The 17,759-nt window shown below is 44.8% G+C and overlaps 1 protein-coding gene across 4 annotated transcripts in view; it reads right to left on the reverse strand.

The window, feature by feature from the left end:
• Nucleotides 1-886: 886 nt before the first annotated feature.
• hectd4 (HECT domain E3 ubiquitin protein ligase 4) overlaps nt 887-17,759 on the reverse strand; it is a 28,928-nt gene continuing 12,055 nt past the window's right edge. For 2 of the 4 annotated variants that reach the window (XM_010790083.1, XM_010790082.1), the window contains exons 25-65: nt 17,348-17,452; nt 17,150-17,238; nt 16,894-17,066; nt 16,486-16,621; nt 16,257-16,401; nt 15,964-16,130; nt 15,649-15,795; nt 15,366-15,550; nt 14,713-14,866; nt 14,323-14,603; nt 14,058-14,244; nt 13,889-13,970; nt 13,573-13,775; nt 13,337-13,472; nt 12,990-13,172; nt 12,741-12,905; nt 12,470-12,639; nt 12,143-12,258; nt 11,940-12,043; nt 11,385-11,546; nt 11,119-11,267; nt 10,870-10,949; nt 10,429-10,592; nt 10,009-10,246; nt 9,712-9,848; nt 9,484-9,610; nt 8,846-8,983; nt 8,541-8,677; nt 6,407-6,567; nt 6,142-6,323; nt 5,841-6,046; nt 5,613-5,743; nt 5,294-5,499; nt 5,025-5,207; nt 3,269-4,653; nt 2,981-3,188; nt 2,674-2,897; nt 2,439-2,584; nt 2,242-2,345; nt 1,750-1,873; nt 887-1,119 (exon numbers count right to left, since the gene is read on the reverse strand). In XM_010790083.1, the coding sequence (XP_010788385.1) occupies nt 921-1,119; nt 1,750-1,873; nt 2,242-2,345; nt 2,439-2,584; nt 2,674-2,897; nt 2,981-3,188; nt 3,269-4,653; nt 5,025-5,207; nt 5,294-5,499; nt 5,613-5,743; nt 5,841-6,046; nt 6,142-6,323; nt 6,407-6,567; nt 8,541-8,677; nt 8,846-8,983; nt 9,484-9,610; nt 9,712-9,848; nt 10,009-10,246; nt 10,429-10,592; nt 10,870-10,949; nt 11,119-11,267; nt 11,385-11,546; nt 11,940-12,043; nt 12,143-12,258; nt 12,470-12,639; nt 12,741-12,905; nt 12,990-13,172; nt 13,337-13,472; nt 13,573-13,775; nt 13,889-13,970; nt 14,058-14,244; nt 14,323-14,603; nt 14,713-14,866; nt 15,366-15,550; nt 15,649-15,795; nt 15,964-16,130; nt 16,257-16,401; nt 16,486-16,621; nt 16,894-17,066; nt 17,150-17,238; nt 17,348-17,452 (7,719 nt within the window). In that variant the 3' untranslated portion in view covers nt 887-920. Of the gene's footprint in view, nt 1,120-1,749; nt 1,874-2,241; nt 2,346-2,438; nt 2,585-2,673; nt 2,898-2,980; nt 3,189-3,268; nt 4,654-5,024; nt 5,208-5,293; nt 5,500-5,612; nt 5,744-5,840; nt 6,047-6,141; nt 6,324-6,406; nt 6,568-8,540; nt 8,678-8,845; nt 8,984-9,483; nt 9,611-9,711; nt 9,849-10,008; nt 10,247-10,428; nt 10,593-10,869; nt 10,950-11,118; nt 11,268-11,384; nt 11,547-11,939; nt 12,062-12,142; nt 12,259-12,469; nt 12,640-12,740; nt 12,906-12,989; nt 13,173-13,336; nt 13,473-13,572; nt 13,776-13,888; nt 13,971-14,057; nt 14,245-14,322; nt 14,604-14,712; nt 14,867-15,365; nt 15,551-15,648; nt 15,796-15,963; nt 16,131-16,256; nt 16,402-16,485; nt 16,622-16,893; nt 17,067-17,149; nt 17,239-17,347; nt 17,453-17,759 lie in introns of all 4 variants that reach the window. The other 2 variants (XM_010790081.1, XM_010790080.1) reach the window with 1 other exon arrangement.

A 17,759-nucleotide genomic window follows, 5' to 3' on the forward strand; every position in this document is an offset into this window, starting at 1 on the left:
GATGCCGTCCCTCCTCGTCAACAACGTGAAGAAACCAGTCGAGAACCAGTAACGCGTAGGCACGTACTAACAAGTGAACGGAGCTGGGAAGACCCGAGGAAGACCTTCCCAGACCACCGCTCGGGAAGCTGCGAACCTCCGTCCTGGACGTCCTTCGAGCTACCACCTAGTGGACTATTGAATGCAGTTCTTCAACTTTTACATTCCCTGGTCTTCACTATAGGCGAGTAGAAGACGGAGACAGATAGATTGTTTGTTCAACCAATAACTCGCAACAAGAAGGAAGGTGCTAGTCTGAAGCGGTAGGTTCGTCACAACCTCTATCCCACCACTAAAAGTCACAGTTCCTTTGATGTACAGACTACACTACGCGCAACGGGGACGATTTCGTTTTGGTTGGAAGACCATTCGTGAGTCCTCTTTACGGATGCGATCACTCCGCACGCGTTTTTTGTAACATCCCTTTTCGCCCTTGCGTCCACGGCGTCTCACAGTGTAGAGAGCTAAGTAAAAACTCTATAAAATTCCTGTCAAGACAGTATCAATATTAGAGCCTTGATGCCTTACGTTCTGCGAGTAAAAAGAGAGCTATATTAGTCGTTTTTGTCGTTATTGTGGGCACGCAATAACAAGTTGACACTGGCCGATAGCTTTGGGCGACTATGGTATAACGGGACCTTCGAGGGAGGGTGACTAGTAAGTTGTGTAACGGGTAGAAAAAATGCTTCGGTTTTAACTTTATCTTCTAATTGACCAAACTACGGAGAAGGACAACATGTTTTATTATAGTAGAAGAAGAAGAAACTGAGCAAGTGTGACTCAGAGTATGTCCCGTGTGTAACACTTGTGCATTGGATTCAAGCAACAACAAAAGGGTTTCGGCCTTCTGTTTACAGAACACACAGTAGCAATGAAGAGGTTTACTTACTGAGCAGACTGGCCACACGAGGATCCGCAGTGTCTCCAGGGTCCAGGTACACTTCATGGGGGTGCAGTCTGGCCGGTGTGATGGCCAGGTGACGGCACAGCCTGTTGATGTACTGGACCAATGCCACGTCCATTTCCAAGCCCCATTTCCTGCAGGCCTTCTGGGCGTGACGAGTGTCTATACACGTGCACCTGGTACAGAGAACAGCCACAACGTTAGGTCACAACGTTAGGTCACTTATATTTAATAAAGACACACAGGTAATTCAATGTTCTGAGGTCGGCGCTTTTCTATGAAAATATGACCAAAACATCTATATCATGAAAGGGGCTTGACAGCAGTATCATTTGGATGTTTGTCCAATTTCTTTAAAGATACAATTTGACTTGCTCTTCAATTTAAATAGAAAATACATAAATATCAAATTATATCCAGAGTGAGCACATACTCGTCAATAAAGGTTTGGATTGGGAGAAGAAAAAGCCATTATAGAATAAAAGAAATCAAAAAGTACTAGTATAGTTAGTGAAATAGGTTGGATCGATGAATAAATAGTCCTGAGATGAGAAATAGATTTGTGGGTTAATTTCTAATCTTGAATAAATAAATAACCATGACGTGTTGCACTACATTTAGTTGATGTGTGTGAAACTAAAGGCATCGATTTAATTGTGAGCTAGTAAAACTTGATGAATCAGAAGTGACCCCTATTTTTTTGAAGGATCCCATTATGTCAAAACCAAACAACATGATTGTGACGGTGTTTGAGTTACAGCAGTCTGAGTGCTGGTTATTGGGGTTAGACGTTCCCCCAGTCTCACCTTTCAAAGTGGAGGTCGTAACCACAAGCCAGAATCGCCCTCCAGACGCTGCGGATGTCCTGCTTTGCCCGGTCAACAGCGAATTTGTGGAAGCCTTCGAGTGTGAGGAACTTCTCCTCTGGGGCTAAAGATGACAAAGTGGTATTTGGTTTAAGAACAGGAATTGAATGCATCATAGTAAGACCAGGTTACCAGACTGCAAACGTATATTTTAAATGTGTCAGTTTTATCTGACCAATGTGTTAATGTAATTTCCAGTCATACAAAACACAGACAAAAGCAATACATCTTCACCTTTACCTAAGTGTATTGAGATGTTGTATACAAAACCACAAAGTTGAAGCAAAGGAGCGGAGTAAAGCAAACTGCACATTAAGGTATAATAAAGCAAAAATGCAAATGATTTAACCTACGTTTTTGAAAACATCTCATTAACCCAACTGTCTGTAACTTTGAATATGTTGTGTTGTCAGAGTGTGTAGCACTACCAACCTTCAGCTTTTTTAGCAGGAGATTTTTCCACATCTTTCTCATCAGGTCTGGATTTCTCTGGAGATTTTGGCTTCAGGACCGTCTTCTTCTCACTCAGTGCAGTCCTGGCAGAGTCAAGAGATCAGGGAAATCAAATTCAATTAAAGAGTCAAAGGGTATTGTGCATGTACATAAGGTCAAACAAACCTATTACTCACCTGACACTGTTTAGCACAGACTTCTCCTTGGTGGGAGGTTTGGTGATCGGCCTCTTGGTGCTCACCACCTTGCCTTGGTGCTGTTCTTTTCCTGCTTTGCTGTATTTGTTCTTATTGGGCTTGGGAGTGCCATACTTTCTAAGAATCTGATACAAATAAATAATGTTGACACATGTTAATAGAAACATATGCAAGGTTTCAAAAATGATTACTTCACTGCCAATATGTTATTTACCTGAGTGAGCTGGTCCTCAAGTACTTTCTTTGGAGGCCTAACGTTGGTAAAGAAAGTATGCAGTAGGTTGCCAGGGGTCTGAGCGTTGATCTGCTCCTTGCTGAGATAAATATCAGACACTTTAAGTGGCTTGGCGGGTGTGAGGCTGAGCATCTGTTCTGAGTGCGTGCAGCTCTTAAAAACATCTGTGAGGACTTCTCGTGCTCCAGGTACCAGCTTGTCACCTTTAAATATAGGGACAGATCATTTAAGAGTTTGAGACTGGCAAAACTAATGTCAAGCAGAAAAGAAACAATCAAACACCAACCTCTGACTGACTTCTCCAGGAAGTAGTCTTCAAGGGCGGAGCTTCCCTGTGTGTCAAACAGGCTTTGGTTAACACTGGAGGCTGTGAGGATCTCCTCATTGGTCAACTCCATGAGATCCTCTTCACCCTCAAGACTGGATAAGCCAATCAGGTCACTGCTGTTGAAAAGACTGGCTCTGATCTTTTCCACTTTAGCCCGAGAACGAACCTATGAGTAAGAAAAGAAAGATGAATGTATTGATAACGCATAATCACACAGCTTAGGTCTAACATGGTGGTGTTAATCACCTCAATGACAGCATAGCCCTTGATGGGCCTGGCCATGACTGCGTTGCTCTCCAGTGAGGTGACTGTGTTCATAGAGCCTCCATCTGACACCGACGGTGTCTCTGCGCTGTCCAGAGGCTCCCCCAAGCTGCCCAGACTGCCCAGGCTTCCTGTACTGCACAGGGAGGTGTCCAGACTCTCCTGACTAGAAACAGTGTGGGGGTCCTGGGTGCCATGCTGGGGGTACGTAACGGCCGAAGCTGCAGCCGCGGGGTTGAGGGATGGAACAGCCAACATCTCCTGATCGACAGAAAGTTCACTGGCAGTGCGGGACACTCCCTGAGAGGAGCTGCAGATGGAGGTCTGGCTGGTAGAAGCCGATGCGCTCACGCTCATAGCTGGAGTCACGCTGCTCGAGCTGTCAGGACTCTCTGGGCCACCGGTGTGTGGGAAGGGGCGCTCAGGGTCAGGTCCAACTTTACCGTCCTGAGGGGTTGTAACCCCAGCTTTGGGCTTTTTAGGATCCTCTTCCTGCAGAGGGATGAAGACTTCATCTTTGAAGAGCCCCCCGTGTGCGTTGCAGGCCCTGCGGATAGCATTTCGGACCACGGCCTCCTCCAGGTGCGTGGGGATACCTGAGAGCACCAGCAGGCGACTGTGGGCGGTGGGGCCCACCAGGGCCTGGCAGGCGTCTGTCACTGCATCGCTGGTCACACTTAAGCCCTGCGGGTCTTTATTGGCGAGGTGTCGAAGGATCATCAGGAGTGTGAGGCAGCGGTGGAACCACAGCATGTCCTCAGGTTTACTGCCCGCCATGTTCAGCAGAGCGCTGTCACTCTCTGATAACCGTGCTCCTCCACTTCTCCGTTTCCCAGAGACTGCTGCTGCCACCGCCGCTGCCCTCTCGCGCTTCATCTTCACCTTCTTGCGTTTGGAGAGCAGACTAGGGCTCTGTGGCGTCTGGCCTGGGGATGAGGATGAAGACGAAGAGGAGTCGCTGAGGTTAGGGGCGCTGGTGGAGGACAGGGCTCCCACTGAAGAGCCACTAACAATAAGAGGGAGTGTCACCTCTGCTACAGCCAGGCACACCTCCATCAGAGCGTGGAAGTAGGTGGAGAACCGGCTCTGCTCCGATCCCAGAGCCGACGCTACGCCTCCAGATGAAGACCCCCCTGTCCCTCCAGCAGTCCATCCCTGAGTCTCGCGGTCGTAGAGCTTTCGGAGTTCTGACTGCAGGGCCATCAGCACTGCGAGGCAGGGGTTGAGCAGCAGAGCGATGGAGCTGGAGAGACCCGCGGGGCTCTTGCGCTGCTCCAGGTGGTGGACCTTTCGCAGAAGCTCAGCCAACAAGTGAAAGATGAGTTCCTTTATGGAGGGAGCCAGATCAGTGGTCCAAAGCAAACCACCTAAAACAATAAGAACGGCGACAAAGAAAAGTTGTTGAAACATGTAATTATGTTTGGTATGCTTTCAAAGTTCTTTTGTCATTTATGGAGCTAGAAGTGAAGGATAAGGAAAATGCTACAGAGTAGTGCAGTGTTGTAAAATCATGACTTTAAATCTTACATCAAGAGAGTTTATTTGTTTTTACTTCTGTATTTTTTTAATAAAATAATACACCAACCAAGCGTTAAATAGTGCTAAGGTCATAAGACTCAATCAGGAACAGAATCCAAGAAGGTCAACGATTATCCTAGGGTTCCATGTATGAAGCCACTTCAAGCAGGTTGATAAATGAGGCTCATTAGAGCGTTGTGTTATCTGGAGGTCAACCTACCCAGCAGCTCTACCACCTGCAGCAGCACAGATGATGGCACTGTGTCCAGCTCGTCCTCTGACCGCTGCTCACTGCTCTCTCCCAGCTTCCACGTCAACAGCTGCTCAGCAAATGCCATGGCCAGAGGAAACTCCAGCGGCAAGGAGTGCAACACCAACACAGCACCAGGTGGGGGCGACACTCCTACAGTCCAAACAATGGGATGTTTAAACATATTAGCTTATTCATTTTCAGCTGGATCAATTTCCCTTTGCGAGTTCGATACTCACCCAGTTTGATGTGCACTTTATCAGTCGGTATGATGACTGAGGGGTATTGGTTGGTGGTGGGAGGGGGAGTAAGGCCTGTGTTGGTGGGTGAGGCATCCAGTGGATAGCACACCGCCTCCATCAGATTGAGCTGGCCGTTCCTGCGCACTTTGTGACCCAGGCCGTACACCATTACTCGAGCCCAGGGGGCCTTGTAAAGGCTGGAGCTAATGGAGTGGAAAAGGTAGAGTAGACTTTTTAGGCATGTAGCAGGAAATGGATGGTAACACATCTGAGTTCATAAGGGCTACAGACGTTGAATACTTCTGGATGGACTCACTCTTTGCGACATCCTAGCTGGCTCTCCTTGCAGGATACAATCACAAATGCCGCACCTGGAAAGCTGACATCCATGCTGACCTTTGACTCGGTCACAGGAAACTCCTCAGATGTAAACTGCTCTGGTGCATTCTGTTGAAATGAAAATAATTATAAAAAGAAGATTAGCAATTTTACAAACTGGGTAGTTAACCTAAGGCAAGTTGTATTAGATCAAGCATGAGCTGACCTGTAGGAAGCAGCAGATCTGCTTTGTGAGCTCCAGCAGGCTCTCCTCTCCTTGATGCAAGGCACGGGTGATGGCCACTGTCAGCCACTCTCGGATGGGCTGAGCATTGCCCTGGAAGAAAAGTTCAGAGGGGGAGCAGCTTTGGCCCTGAAGGTTGTGGAGCATTGACTGGGCCAGTAGGATGGAACTAGAACTAATAGTGCCATCTGCAGGAAGAACATAGAGCACATTAGAGCGTTCAGCACAGAAGCATCACATTGAGATATCCTGTGATTTAATGAGAAAGGTTAATCTCACTCACCAGGGAGAGGGGGAGCCAGCAGCTGATTGGACAGCAGCTGTAGGTGCTCTAAGGTGATGTCACGGATGGCGGGGATGTGGAAGAGACGAGTGAAGGTGTGGGGATTCTTGGGGGCAAAGATGTTGAGCAAGGCCATACGGCAGTACAACCGAGCCAGCGCACTCTCACAGCGAAGCAGCTCCCTACAGGAAAGTGTTAAACAGATTTTATTTCCAGCACTGGTGCAGGACTCATTTAAATCATGCTCATTAGGTTTAAACATTACCTATGAATCTGAATGTTGCTACTGTCCAATGAGACTAAGCCATTAGCTGCAGTCCGTCTAGATCCAGCAGGCGGGCGCTCCAGCATCTCTATAGGGTACCAATACCTCACCAGCACCCCCTCACTGCGCAGGTACGTCTCCACCTGCACCAGCTCATTCACCTGGATAAGATGATAGTAAAAAAGACAAACATTCTATGACCTGCTCAAATCTAGCACAGGAGGACATTGTGAAATTGGATCTAAGCTATGCAAAAGGTCAATTGATATAGTTGATACCAGGCAAGCCAAACAAATGTTTAAATGTGGCAGGGTTTCCCACACATAGACTATACTTGGGCGGGCCGCCAAGGTATATTAACGGCCGCCCAAGTATATTTCGCGACCCATTTCGATTTTTTTTTTCGTCCGTGACCACGACGCCATCTGCGATCGATTAACTTGTGGAAAATGATCCCTCGCTCTACGCCTCCTGTACCCAGTCCCGGACTGGCCATCGGGAGAACCGGGGGATTTTTCCCGATGGCCTGGCCTGTTAAGTGGCCTGCCTCACACAGGGTGACTGGCTGTCTACATGATGTGGTCTGCCGACATGGCCACTGCCATACAGATCATAAATCAAAGCCCTTGATTGGTCTCTGTGTGTTATTCAAGCTCGGGATAACCTCAGCTCAGGTGAGGTAAAGGACTCTTGAGTGTCTAGATAGTTAACTTAGTCTAAGTTCTCAGTGGGTCTCAAACAGTTTGGTCACCATTTATGTAAACACATATTTCCATTTGAGAGGGTAGTGATTAGTAAAATATGCATGAATAAAAAAATAAAAAGTTAACTAGGTGAAAAAAGTTAAGATACACTTTTAAAACTTGTTGAGAGCTAAAACTAGTCTTTGCTGCTGCCTCGAAGAGGAGAAGGTAGAAGAGGAGGGAGACAGGAGAGGCTGAATCAGGAGCACAGACACACTTACAACTATAAATGAACCATATAAGTGTTTCCATAGATCTAGTCTCTTTATTTTCCCCTCAAAGTGCACCAGATTGATGCATTTAACTCCAACATTTAAAAAATAATCTTACCGGGGGAGCATGCCCCCGGATCCCCTTAGAGAATTTGAGGTCCACCCCCACTTAAAACCACATTGATAGGTTCCTAAATACATTTACCATTTTCTTTAAATAGTAACCCATGTCCATATGTTTATTTGTGGGTAGTAGCTTTAAACTATAGGGCTATCACTATGGGCCCTGCCTGTACCTGTTCGCTCTGCCATCGCGTGAAGGGTCTGCTAACAAGCGACCAACAATAAGGTTAATGTTGTTGCACGTCACCACAACCCCCCCTCCCGCTACCACCACCCCCCAAGTATATTTCAGATCTGTGGGAAACACTGTGCGGTATACAACTAGATGGGCCCTGAATGACAGATTTGTGAAATAACTGTTGCAATATGAGAATATAAAAAAAAAAAAAGTTTTTAAGTTGCAGAACATGTATACTGTATCTTTAAGGAAGGTGTGTAATACGTTCAAATATATCAGTGAAGTGCTTTTTATGGAATGAAATACGATTAATTTACTGAAAATGCTCTTTTTAGTTTATCAAAATATGAAAAATACCAATATTTTTGCAATTAAGATTTGGCCTCTTGACATTAAAATGCTGCTTTGGAAGAAGTATTTTTCTCCACTGTGTGATCCAGAGGAAATGTCTAATTAGTCATTTTGTTTTTTTAAACCATCCTGGTAACATTGTCTTCTTGTGTTAAATGACATCAAGGATATCACTCAGATGATGGATATGAATGATTCACAACAACTGTAATGTGTTTATAAGACAGACATTTAAATAATGCTTAATTAAGAAATGCATGGGCGCTGGGGCGGATAATCTGGAATCAGTGATGAGCAGCAGCTGAGTATGATGGTGCTGTTTTTCAGGTTTTTTTACATTTATTTGTATACATTTTTACAAATATTAGACCAGCCTGGTGAAGTAGTTGAGGGAACGAAACTGGTTTATTGTTAATGTTTGAAACAATGTATCTAATAAAATATTAGTATTCATTAAACCAGTGAGAGATTATCGATACATTTCCAATAATGGCTTGAAACACTGAAGCCTTAAGTATTGTACTCACAGAGTCCACATCGAGCACCACCCCATGCAGACCAAAGGTCTTCAACATGCCCCGGATAGCAAACTTGGGCAGGGCCGTCCCTCCGGTGGTGCTGTTGGTGTTGTTGCTGTCCGGAGAGCGGATGACCACAGTCAAGCCTGTGTTCAGTGAGCAAAATATATTAAAGGTCAAATCATTTGCCGAGTTGTGCACATCACAATCTGGCAAAAATAACAATTGTACTAAAAAGCTTAGTTACAATGCACCTGGGAGTAAACTCATTTGAACTGAAAGTGTTTAGGTGTAGTGATGAAGGTGAATGGTACCTTTGCGAACTTTGTCGATGGTGAACTTATTTGCTTCGTCCTTGATATCCTCAATGGTAGGAAGGTAGAGGTCCCGGGGAATGCCACCATTCTCTTCATACAGGAACTCCACCGTCTGTCTCGCAATGTCAACCATGCCTGTTGCCAGAAAAATACAAAAGAGACAAACGGCATTAAAGTTGTCCCTGTTTGAGGTTTGAGGCTTCGCCAATGTTTCATTTAATAGAATTTGACGTCAAGCTAATGCTTAAAACTCATTAAATAGGTTAATAACTTTTGTCAATTAATCTTATGTCAAATGTAACTGCACTATAATTACTTCACCTTGTTCCAATGTGTTAAAAGGGGGAATAACAAAGCAGGCTTCTATATTTTTGACATATTATCAATGTTCTGAACCATGGAGACATTGTGTCATAGGTTATGAAGTTTGAGTTCATTAGCTAAATGATTCATGTGATGCATTCATTATAAGATTCGAACATTAAAATGTCTCATGATAGTTCATCATCCTGGTATTCTAAATTAGGCTACCTGTAACTGACCTCAATTGACCAATTAATGCATGGTCTTGATCAAATGATTCATTTGTTACACTAGACATTAAGGTTATGTTTTAATATGTTTTCATTCATTACCTAGCTGCAGAGCTCCTTTGATTTGATCCAAGCCAGATTTCCTCTCAGCCTCGTTACGGAACCGCCTACGGATGGTAGGGAACACTTTGGTCTCCCAGGCCTTTACCAGCAAGGCATAGTGGTCCTCCTAGGGCCAAACACAAATCACAATAAACAATGAAGGCTGTTAACTTAAAAATCATTTGAAAGTCAACATTGAAGGTGAAAAAAAGTGGAGATCCGACTCACTCTCGGGACATCATCATCATCCTCGTCATCACTCTCATCATCTGCGATAGGAGGAGGATGAGGGTCAGGTCCAGAGGTCACCAGGTTCTCGTAGCTCAGCTCAATTTTGTAATGGCACGACAGGTCGCTGTTGTACTCTGTACCAGCAAGGAAACACACAACATGATATACACAAATGGTATGAGTGTAGCGCAGTCCCTGCTTTTAAGTGGAGAAGAGTTATGCTAAATCAAATAGGTCAAGGAAAAAGCATGCACTTTGATGATGAGAAGGCTGAAATAAAAGTGAAGAACCTACGTTGCTGAGCAACAGCCACAGCTGCAATCCGACAAGGGGGTCCATGGGAGCCAGAGTCAGAGGTAACACTTGCACCTGCATCATTATCGCTGTCCGAGGCCATAGCAAAAGGCAGTGCTTCAAAATTTGCACTTATTTCCTCTGCAAGGTCTACACACAAGTCCGCTGCATTTCTGTGCGCCTGGCCCTCTGCGTATGCAAACGGCCGGGATCCAAAGTTGGCGCGGATCCTTGAGTTCTACAAAACCATTGAAAGAATAATAGAAGATGTTTTACAAGCCTGAGGGAAAAAGGCACCACTAAAGCAGTAAAGAAACCGATACAGTTAATACATATTAAATATCAATGATAAGCCAAATTATATCCAACAACAGTTTAATTATAAAGATTTCAAGATTGCTTTAGTTAACACAAACACACCTTTTTTTGAATGTGTACCAGGGGCCACATTCCACCAGCTACATCCTCAAGGATGGGGCCGAGCCGCTGACCACAGTAGGTAAAGTAGACCCTGCCTTTAGGGGCCTGACCAGGGGGGGGAGGAGTCCCCTCGGAGCGCTCCCAGCCTATTCCAGCCACATCGCCTGTGTTCATACATACACAAGGTCACATTCTCTGCAATGTCTCAATGTTAGGAGGTAATGACATATTTTAAAACACTTAATACAGCTTGAGTTAAGGAAACAAGATACACTTGCAAAATAGATTTTTTTCCAAAGAGCAGCCAGATCAAATACAATGCTTTAATGAGGTTAGTTTAAATTCATAACATTCATTGCTGTATGGATTTCTACATATACAGATTAAAAGAAAGAGATAGCAGACTATATAAAGAAAAATATATTTAGTCTCTTGTCTCACCAGGAAGTAGAGCCACATCCAGCCTGACACTCTTCCACTGCAGCAGACTGGAGCCGTTATAATGCACTGCCCTACCATTACTGACACACACAGACAGACAGACAGACAGACAGACAGACAGACAGAAGACAGACAGGAGACAGACGCACAGAGATGGAACATAACGAAGAGAAGGATAGCAGTCAGCACTCAAGTCAGAGACAGAGCAGTGGGAAAAGGATCTCAGAGTTAGTATTCAGGCAAACATACTTATGGAACAGACATGTGCCGACAGGGTTGGTCCACGCTCCATCTCTCTTCTCTGCCTCTGTGGCAAAACCAAAGGACACAATCGGGCCACTGTCCTCCTCAGAGTCTCCATAGGAGACAATTTCTATCTCCCAGTAAAAGGACGGGGCCTGCGGGGACAAAGAAAGGTAAGTTGAAGACTAGTAGCTGCAGTATCAGTGCTTGATTTATTCTCACTCATACATCGTAAAATAAATGAAAATGGCAAATATAATGCATGTGCCCACCTGAATTGGTACAGGACAGGTGGCATAGATGAAAGTGCCTCTGGGCAGCCCTCCTCCAGCACTCGGATCAGCCAAGAAGGTGACGGAGGTCAGGCGGGATGAGAACATGCAGGCACGGACAGGAGGAAACACTCTGGAAGGACACCAAGTGATCTCCTTGGGCTGCAGAGACAAGCACATCAAAGAGATCCGGAGATAAGCGGGGCCGACAATTCTGACTATTTAATTTATCAAAATGCCTTTGAAGATTCAGTCAAGGCCTACAGCAATATATGAATGTCATATTATAATTATATTGCTTTCAGTAAATTGAACCATGTATTCAACAGACTTCAGTCGTTTTTCATCCACACTTTTTAAGATCGAGGCTAGGATCTCGGATGAAGGAACATTTTTGTTATCAATTTTTCTGACCTTACTTTCTTTTCCATCATCATCCATGATAATTGTGAATATTCAGCTGTATCCAGAATACATGTAGGTTACACATTAAGGCTCTTGTGTTTGTTACTGGTTATAGTAATAAAAACCAAATCTAAATATGGTAACTCCCACCTGGCGTCGGTCTGTCTGCAGTGGTGGAGGAGGAGGACGAGCGCAGTCCCGGTACAGCATTCTCACTCTTTCACACTGAGCCTCGACCATGCCGAGACGCTCCCCTGCACAAGAGTTCAGAACTTTGTCAGACAAATATTATACTGCAGATAAAAGGTTTTGGCTGCTTAAGTGATATGCAAAATGCAAGCATGGAAGCTCACCAGGGCTGCATTCCTGGGCCACCAGGTTCAGGACCTCGACCGCAGCAGGACACTGCTGGATGAACTCCTCACAGAAGGAGCTATCCTCCAGGAGCTGCGCCATCACCAGACATGCCCTGGAAAACAACAAGAACCTGGTGATTTTTGGCTATGGTTTTGTTGTCAACTGCCATTAAAAAAATGTTTATTATATCATATAATCATAGTTTGAATGGGTTTCAGGTGCCAACATTTTAAATTTGTCTAAATCTTCGCCCGACACAAAAAACTTGTAGGAGCCAAAAGACAGCTGAAGTGGAATTGTTTATTCACTATATACATACTAACCTGGTTCTGATTTCAGCCAGCAAGCGTACTGCAGCCATTACCGGGCTGGAGCCATCTCCTGTAGCTGGTAGAGAAGTGTGAATGGAGAGACTGCCCTCCTGTGGCAGAAGCATGGACTGCACCGCCTGCACCACCTTTTCTGTGATTGAGAGCTTATAGAGGGGGAGGGCCTGTTGGGAATTGGAAGAAAGTGAAAGTGGGACAAAAGTTAGATTTAACCTGTTATTTTAAAAAGCAATATGTATTACTGTGTTTGATTCTGAATCGATACCTCAGATCTGGGTGTGCAGAGGCGTGATATGGGTACCGTCAGGATGTCTGAGGCTTGGCAAGCTCTCCTGTACTCGCAAGAAGGGAACTTGACCGTTGCAATGCCCTCTTGTTCATTTATGGACATAACTATGCCCACACTGCCAAGCACTCCTTTACCTACCACCTGCAGATGAGATGCGATAAGAATTACAGCAGGAGAAGGTACAAAAGTAGAATTATTTGTATTGAATCGTCTCGTTTAACTAACCTGGACCTCTGAGCCGATCTTAATAGTTTCTTTGAAGCCCCCGAGGGCACAAAGAGCAGCAACAGCTTGTCTGCCAATGGCCTGCAGCTTAGCCAGTTTCCTGCCACTGCTGCTCCCATTCTCCAGAATACTCTCTGCATACTTCCCCAGCTGAGGGATGAACATCAGGGCTCGGGAGAGAACCTACAACAAACCCCAAAGTAAAAGCATGAAGTTTAATCGAAACCGAATCACATACATGTCAGTGCAGATAGAATTATCTGTGTCGATTATTCTTAACAGTCGACAACAAGTTTCAGTTACCATCAATGAGAATTAGCATGATACAACACGTAATAGTCCTTTACCTTTTCAGCTGTGCTAGTCCAGATCTGAGCGGTGTTGGACTCGGGGGCGGTTAGCAGGCTGTGCAGTAGAGCAATAACCTCAGCAGCCATACTGTTGGCAACATGGCCACTGATGAATGGCCTCACAGGGTCCGACCTGATCAGGGCAAATTTAGAAGAAGGAAAAATGGTGTCACACGGAAAATATGACCAGAAGAAACCACACACATGCACAACTTGAATGATAAATCATATACCTGGCCAGATCAGCATTCCTGTCCCTACACACAGCGGTCTGAACAGTTTTCTTCTTATCTCCAGTGGTGATGCCTCCTGCAGCCTCCTGGACCAGAGCCTCCATAGGTGGACCGACGCTCACTATCAGACCTGACTGGGCCCACTTGTTGGCCTTCCTCAGGGCAGCAGCTGCCTCTTCTGTGATCACTTCACAGTTGCCACTCTACATAGATTACAGAATTGTAGGTAAGGACAGCACTTGGAATAAAGCTACACACTTGTTCATATTGTTGGTAATGCTTTTAATTGCTGGGTGTTTCTTAGTAAAAGTCTTACCTTTGTCATGTCTCTGTCCATCTTTACCACCTTTTCCATGTTTGCTCCAGTGCCAAGTCGAAAGGGACGACCCTCTGAGCTGCTGCATTTTGGAATGGATGGAAAGAAAGCTCACAGAAACTATTTTGCTAATATGAAATCAAATAAAAGGTATTAGGGGCAAACATACCTAAGAAGTGGTTGTAGAACCTCATGAGATGACTGGTCCTCTCTCTTGTGGATGAAGATGGATAGCTTACCATCAACTGCCTCTCCCTCCTCCCCCACCTCGTCAGACTTCAGGGCTCCTTTGGAACTGGCGCGAGACAGACTAGTGTCCGGCTCAGAGGAGCTGGGGGAGAGCAGGGTCTGGCAGCCTAAAGAGGGAATAGTGTAAAAATTAACAATTTGTGTAAAAAAGGTAAAAATAGTATTCCTAGGTAAAGAAGACCAACCTGGTACTACATAGTCTGCCAGCTTGGCTAGCAGCAAGGAAGCAATGCGCGAGGCAGGGTCACTGGCATCTTGTTGCTCAGCATCCAGCGTGTTGAAAGAGTAGCTCCACGAAGGCAGGGCCACGTTCCCACAGTCCTCCACACTCATGAGAGGCAGGGCAGCTCGGCATAGCTGCAGGATGATAAGTACCAGCTTTGGAGAAGGTCTCTGGTCAAGCAGCAGAGACAAGAGCTTAGAAACACAAGCTGGCTGGCTCAGGATGGCTTTCCCTATGTGGCTCCTGGAATACAACAAAAAGCAACCATAATATGAATTCAAATAATGTACATACATCTCAGGACATACATGACGCATCAGACATCACATACATAAATTATCCAAAATGTTACCTGGAAAGGTCATTGAGCAGACTGAGCACATCCTGTAAGGCATCATTACCAGCGGCCTGGTTACCGCAGCACTCTGTGGCTCGGGCCAAGTGATTGGTCAGCAGGCTGGACACCTGCCGTGCCAAACCAGAGTGCACTGCATCGGTAGACCCACCTTTGAAAAAAAAAATGAAAAAATATGCTTACTAAGCTTTCGTTACAACATACGACTAACTTTGTAGTGGTCATTCATTCCATCTGACCTTGGTTACAAAAATTAGTAATAACGAGGCACGTACGTAATACACAAATTCAATTTTCAGGACGACAGATATTTTGAGGTTTATAGCTGCCTTGCTAAATGAACACGGATAATTTTATAATGTATTTCTTTCTATGCGTTTTGTGCTGAAAGCCCAAAATAGTGCTAGGTTTAACCTTGCTAACACCACTTTCTACATGTTACCACATACACGTACTGTACCTACATACTTTTCTTGTATATTGAGGTAACAGATGCATCAGATTGCTTTGAGTTTTCATTTAGATTGCGATTTCTTTTGGAACATTTGTGTTGTTGTTTTTATTTTATTTTTTAAACGAGGGAGAATCAATAAAAAAAAAATGTAAATACCCATGTATCTGTGTATTAAGGATTTACAAGCATGTCTTACCTTCTACCTTCTCCCACTCGATGCAGCGGTTAGCCAGCACCTGGAAAGCAGCCCAAGCCATGGTGGCCACCTTCTGCTTTTTGGTCTGCTTCTCGTTTGAGCTGCATTCCCTCTGACCACTCAAACTACACAGACTGTCCATGAGCTGGACCAAACCACTCCGAACCAGGCACTGCTCCTCACTCCTATGTCAACATGGAAATCAAGTGAGGGTAAGAAACCATAGGGTGAACTAATCCAGAGACATATCAAAATATAGGTAATGACAGATTAATGATCTTGCCTGGTGTAGGGGATTGTGCAAAGCAAGCCAATACTGTTGGCACAAGCAATGGGGTAGCGAGCACATAGTGACACTACAGACGTCATGGTCTCTCCAAAGGCCTCCTGCACCTGCTCCACCATGCCACCACAGGTCAGCTCCTCGATCCTGCACACAGTGCACAAAAACACTTATTTATAGAGGAACCAGCCATATACAAAAATGTTGTAATATTATAACTACATTGCAAAAGTGTACTATTGAGGACATGAATAAAATGTCCATCATTTTTTTGCCTATGTGTGTGTAGAGTGGCGGTTATAGCTCCCTTTTTACCTTGGGCCACCTTGCAGCACCATAGTGACAGGCCCCACCAGGTGGGTTACGCCTCCAACTCTGACAGCAGCAGTGAGCAACTCCCTCATGTGAACAAGTGCCTGTTTCCGCGTGCTGCCACGTCTCCATCGCGTCTGCGCGGCAGACAGGAAACTGCTGCTTGACACCTACAGAAATAACGGATGAAAAAGATTTAAAATGTCAGACCAGAATTCACCTACTGATTCTTATGCAGCTTTGGGAACAAACAAGTAAAAAAAAAAGAAGGAGTGAGTGATGAGTAAGAGACTCACAGCCTGATCAGGCGTAGTTCCTATGAAGGCGAAGAGCTGTCCCAGCAGCACACTGTATGTGGGTCTGTCACGACTGTCCTCGATGGCTAGAGACTGCAGCAGGGTAAAGGAGCTGCTGCGATGACTAGTAGGGTGGTGTCGCCTCCTAAAGGAAACAAGTTACATTCAATGCAGGTTCACATAAATTATTTTCACATTTTAATTCTATCAAAGAAACATAAACATATACCGTTGGGGCGCATGTGTGAACTCCAAGTCCTGGTTAGCAATCATCTCCAAGTCAGAGGGTGCAGACATGCTGCGTAGAAAGACTGGCTGCTTCACCATGGGGTTCACCGACTTAGCGTCTGACACTGACTTAGAGGCTATAAAATCAGGGGAGATAGATAAGAATAATCGCGCTGTCATTTTGTCTACCATGATTGATGTCTTGGTGCAACTTAAACACCTACCAATCATGCAGGGCTTACTGACTGACAAACACTGACAGATGGAAGTATTGATTTTCAGGTATAAGGCTGTGATTAAATATTGATTTTCAAAATATAATTTAAGCCAAACTCCTGTGAGAATTACATAACTGTACCATACATACACTATCTGATGGACATGTGTGTGACATAATGAGTATGTGTACCTGGACCTGGTGTTCCTGCAGGTGTGTTGGTTAGGCTCCTGCAATGTGGCGCTATGGTAACATGGAGCAGCAGCTCAGTGCGGTTCATCAGACTCTTCACCAGCGCCTTCGTTTTGGCCAGTGATGTGCTGCTTCTGAGGTGCATGGTGTTTACCTCCTGAAAGAACTTCTCCCTGTATGAACCGAATCATGACGTTACAGCGCAAACTGACCTTTGACATCCAATCAAGTGCTAGGATCATGTTTCATTTCTTACCTCAATGCAAGGACAACATTTTCGAGATCACTGAAATCGAGGGGAACCTCCTTCAGGGAGCAAAGTAGTTCCAGCTCCTTAATTTTGTTCTGGTACAAAAAAAGAATTACATTATGAATATCAAAGCAAATGGTAATAGTGGGGGTATAATTCTAGAGGGAAATGTGTGTGTGTGTGTGTGTGTATGGAGCAGGGTACCTCAAAGAAGTGGTAGTCGTGAAAGAAAGGAGTATTGTTCTCCAGCTTCCCCTGCTGGGCCTCCTCTACCTCATTCTGCCACTTCTGTTCCAATTCTGCAACACTCTGAAAGAAACAGGAGATAATTAGGCACAGAGTAAAACGCACACTTATTATATCCGTTCCGGTTGGAAGCCTGATTTACTTTTGATTTCGATTTTTTAAGCCAATCTCAGGTCTTCTGTTTATCCTTATTTGATTGATAACCTATTCTATCGTTTGGACTATTACTCTAATATTTAAGCTTGTAGTTTAATATGCGGCCTATAATGAAAATCTCTCTTGCATTTGTTCTCAAATCCACAGCACAGTGATGACTCACAACATCATAAGGTAGATTTAATATACCCTGCAAATCAACTTGCCTGTTAAT

This window comes from Notothenia coriiceps, unplaced genomic scaffold, assembly GCF_000735185.1.
Source record: "Notothenia coriiceps isolate Sejong01 unplaced genomic scaffold, NC01 NC01_scaffold00033697, whole genome shotgun sequence".
NCBI lineage: Eukaryota > Metazoa > Chordata > Actinopteri > Perciformes > Nototheniidae > Notothenia > Notothenia coriiceps.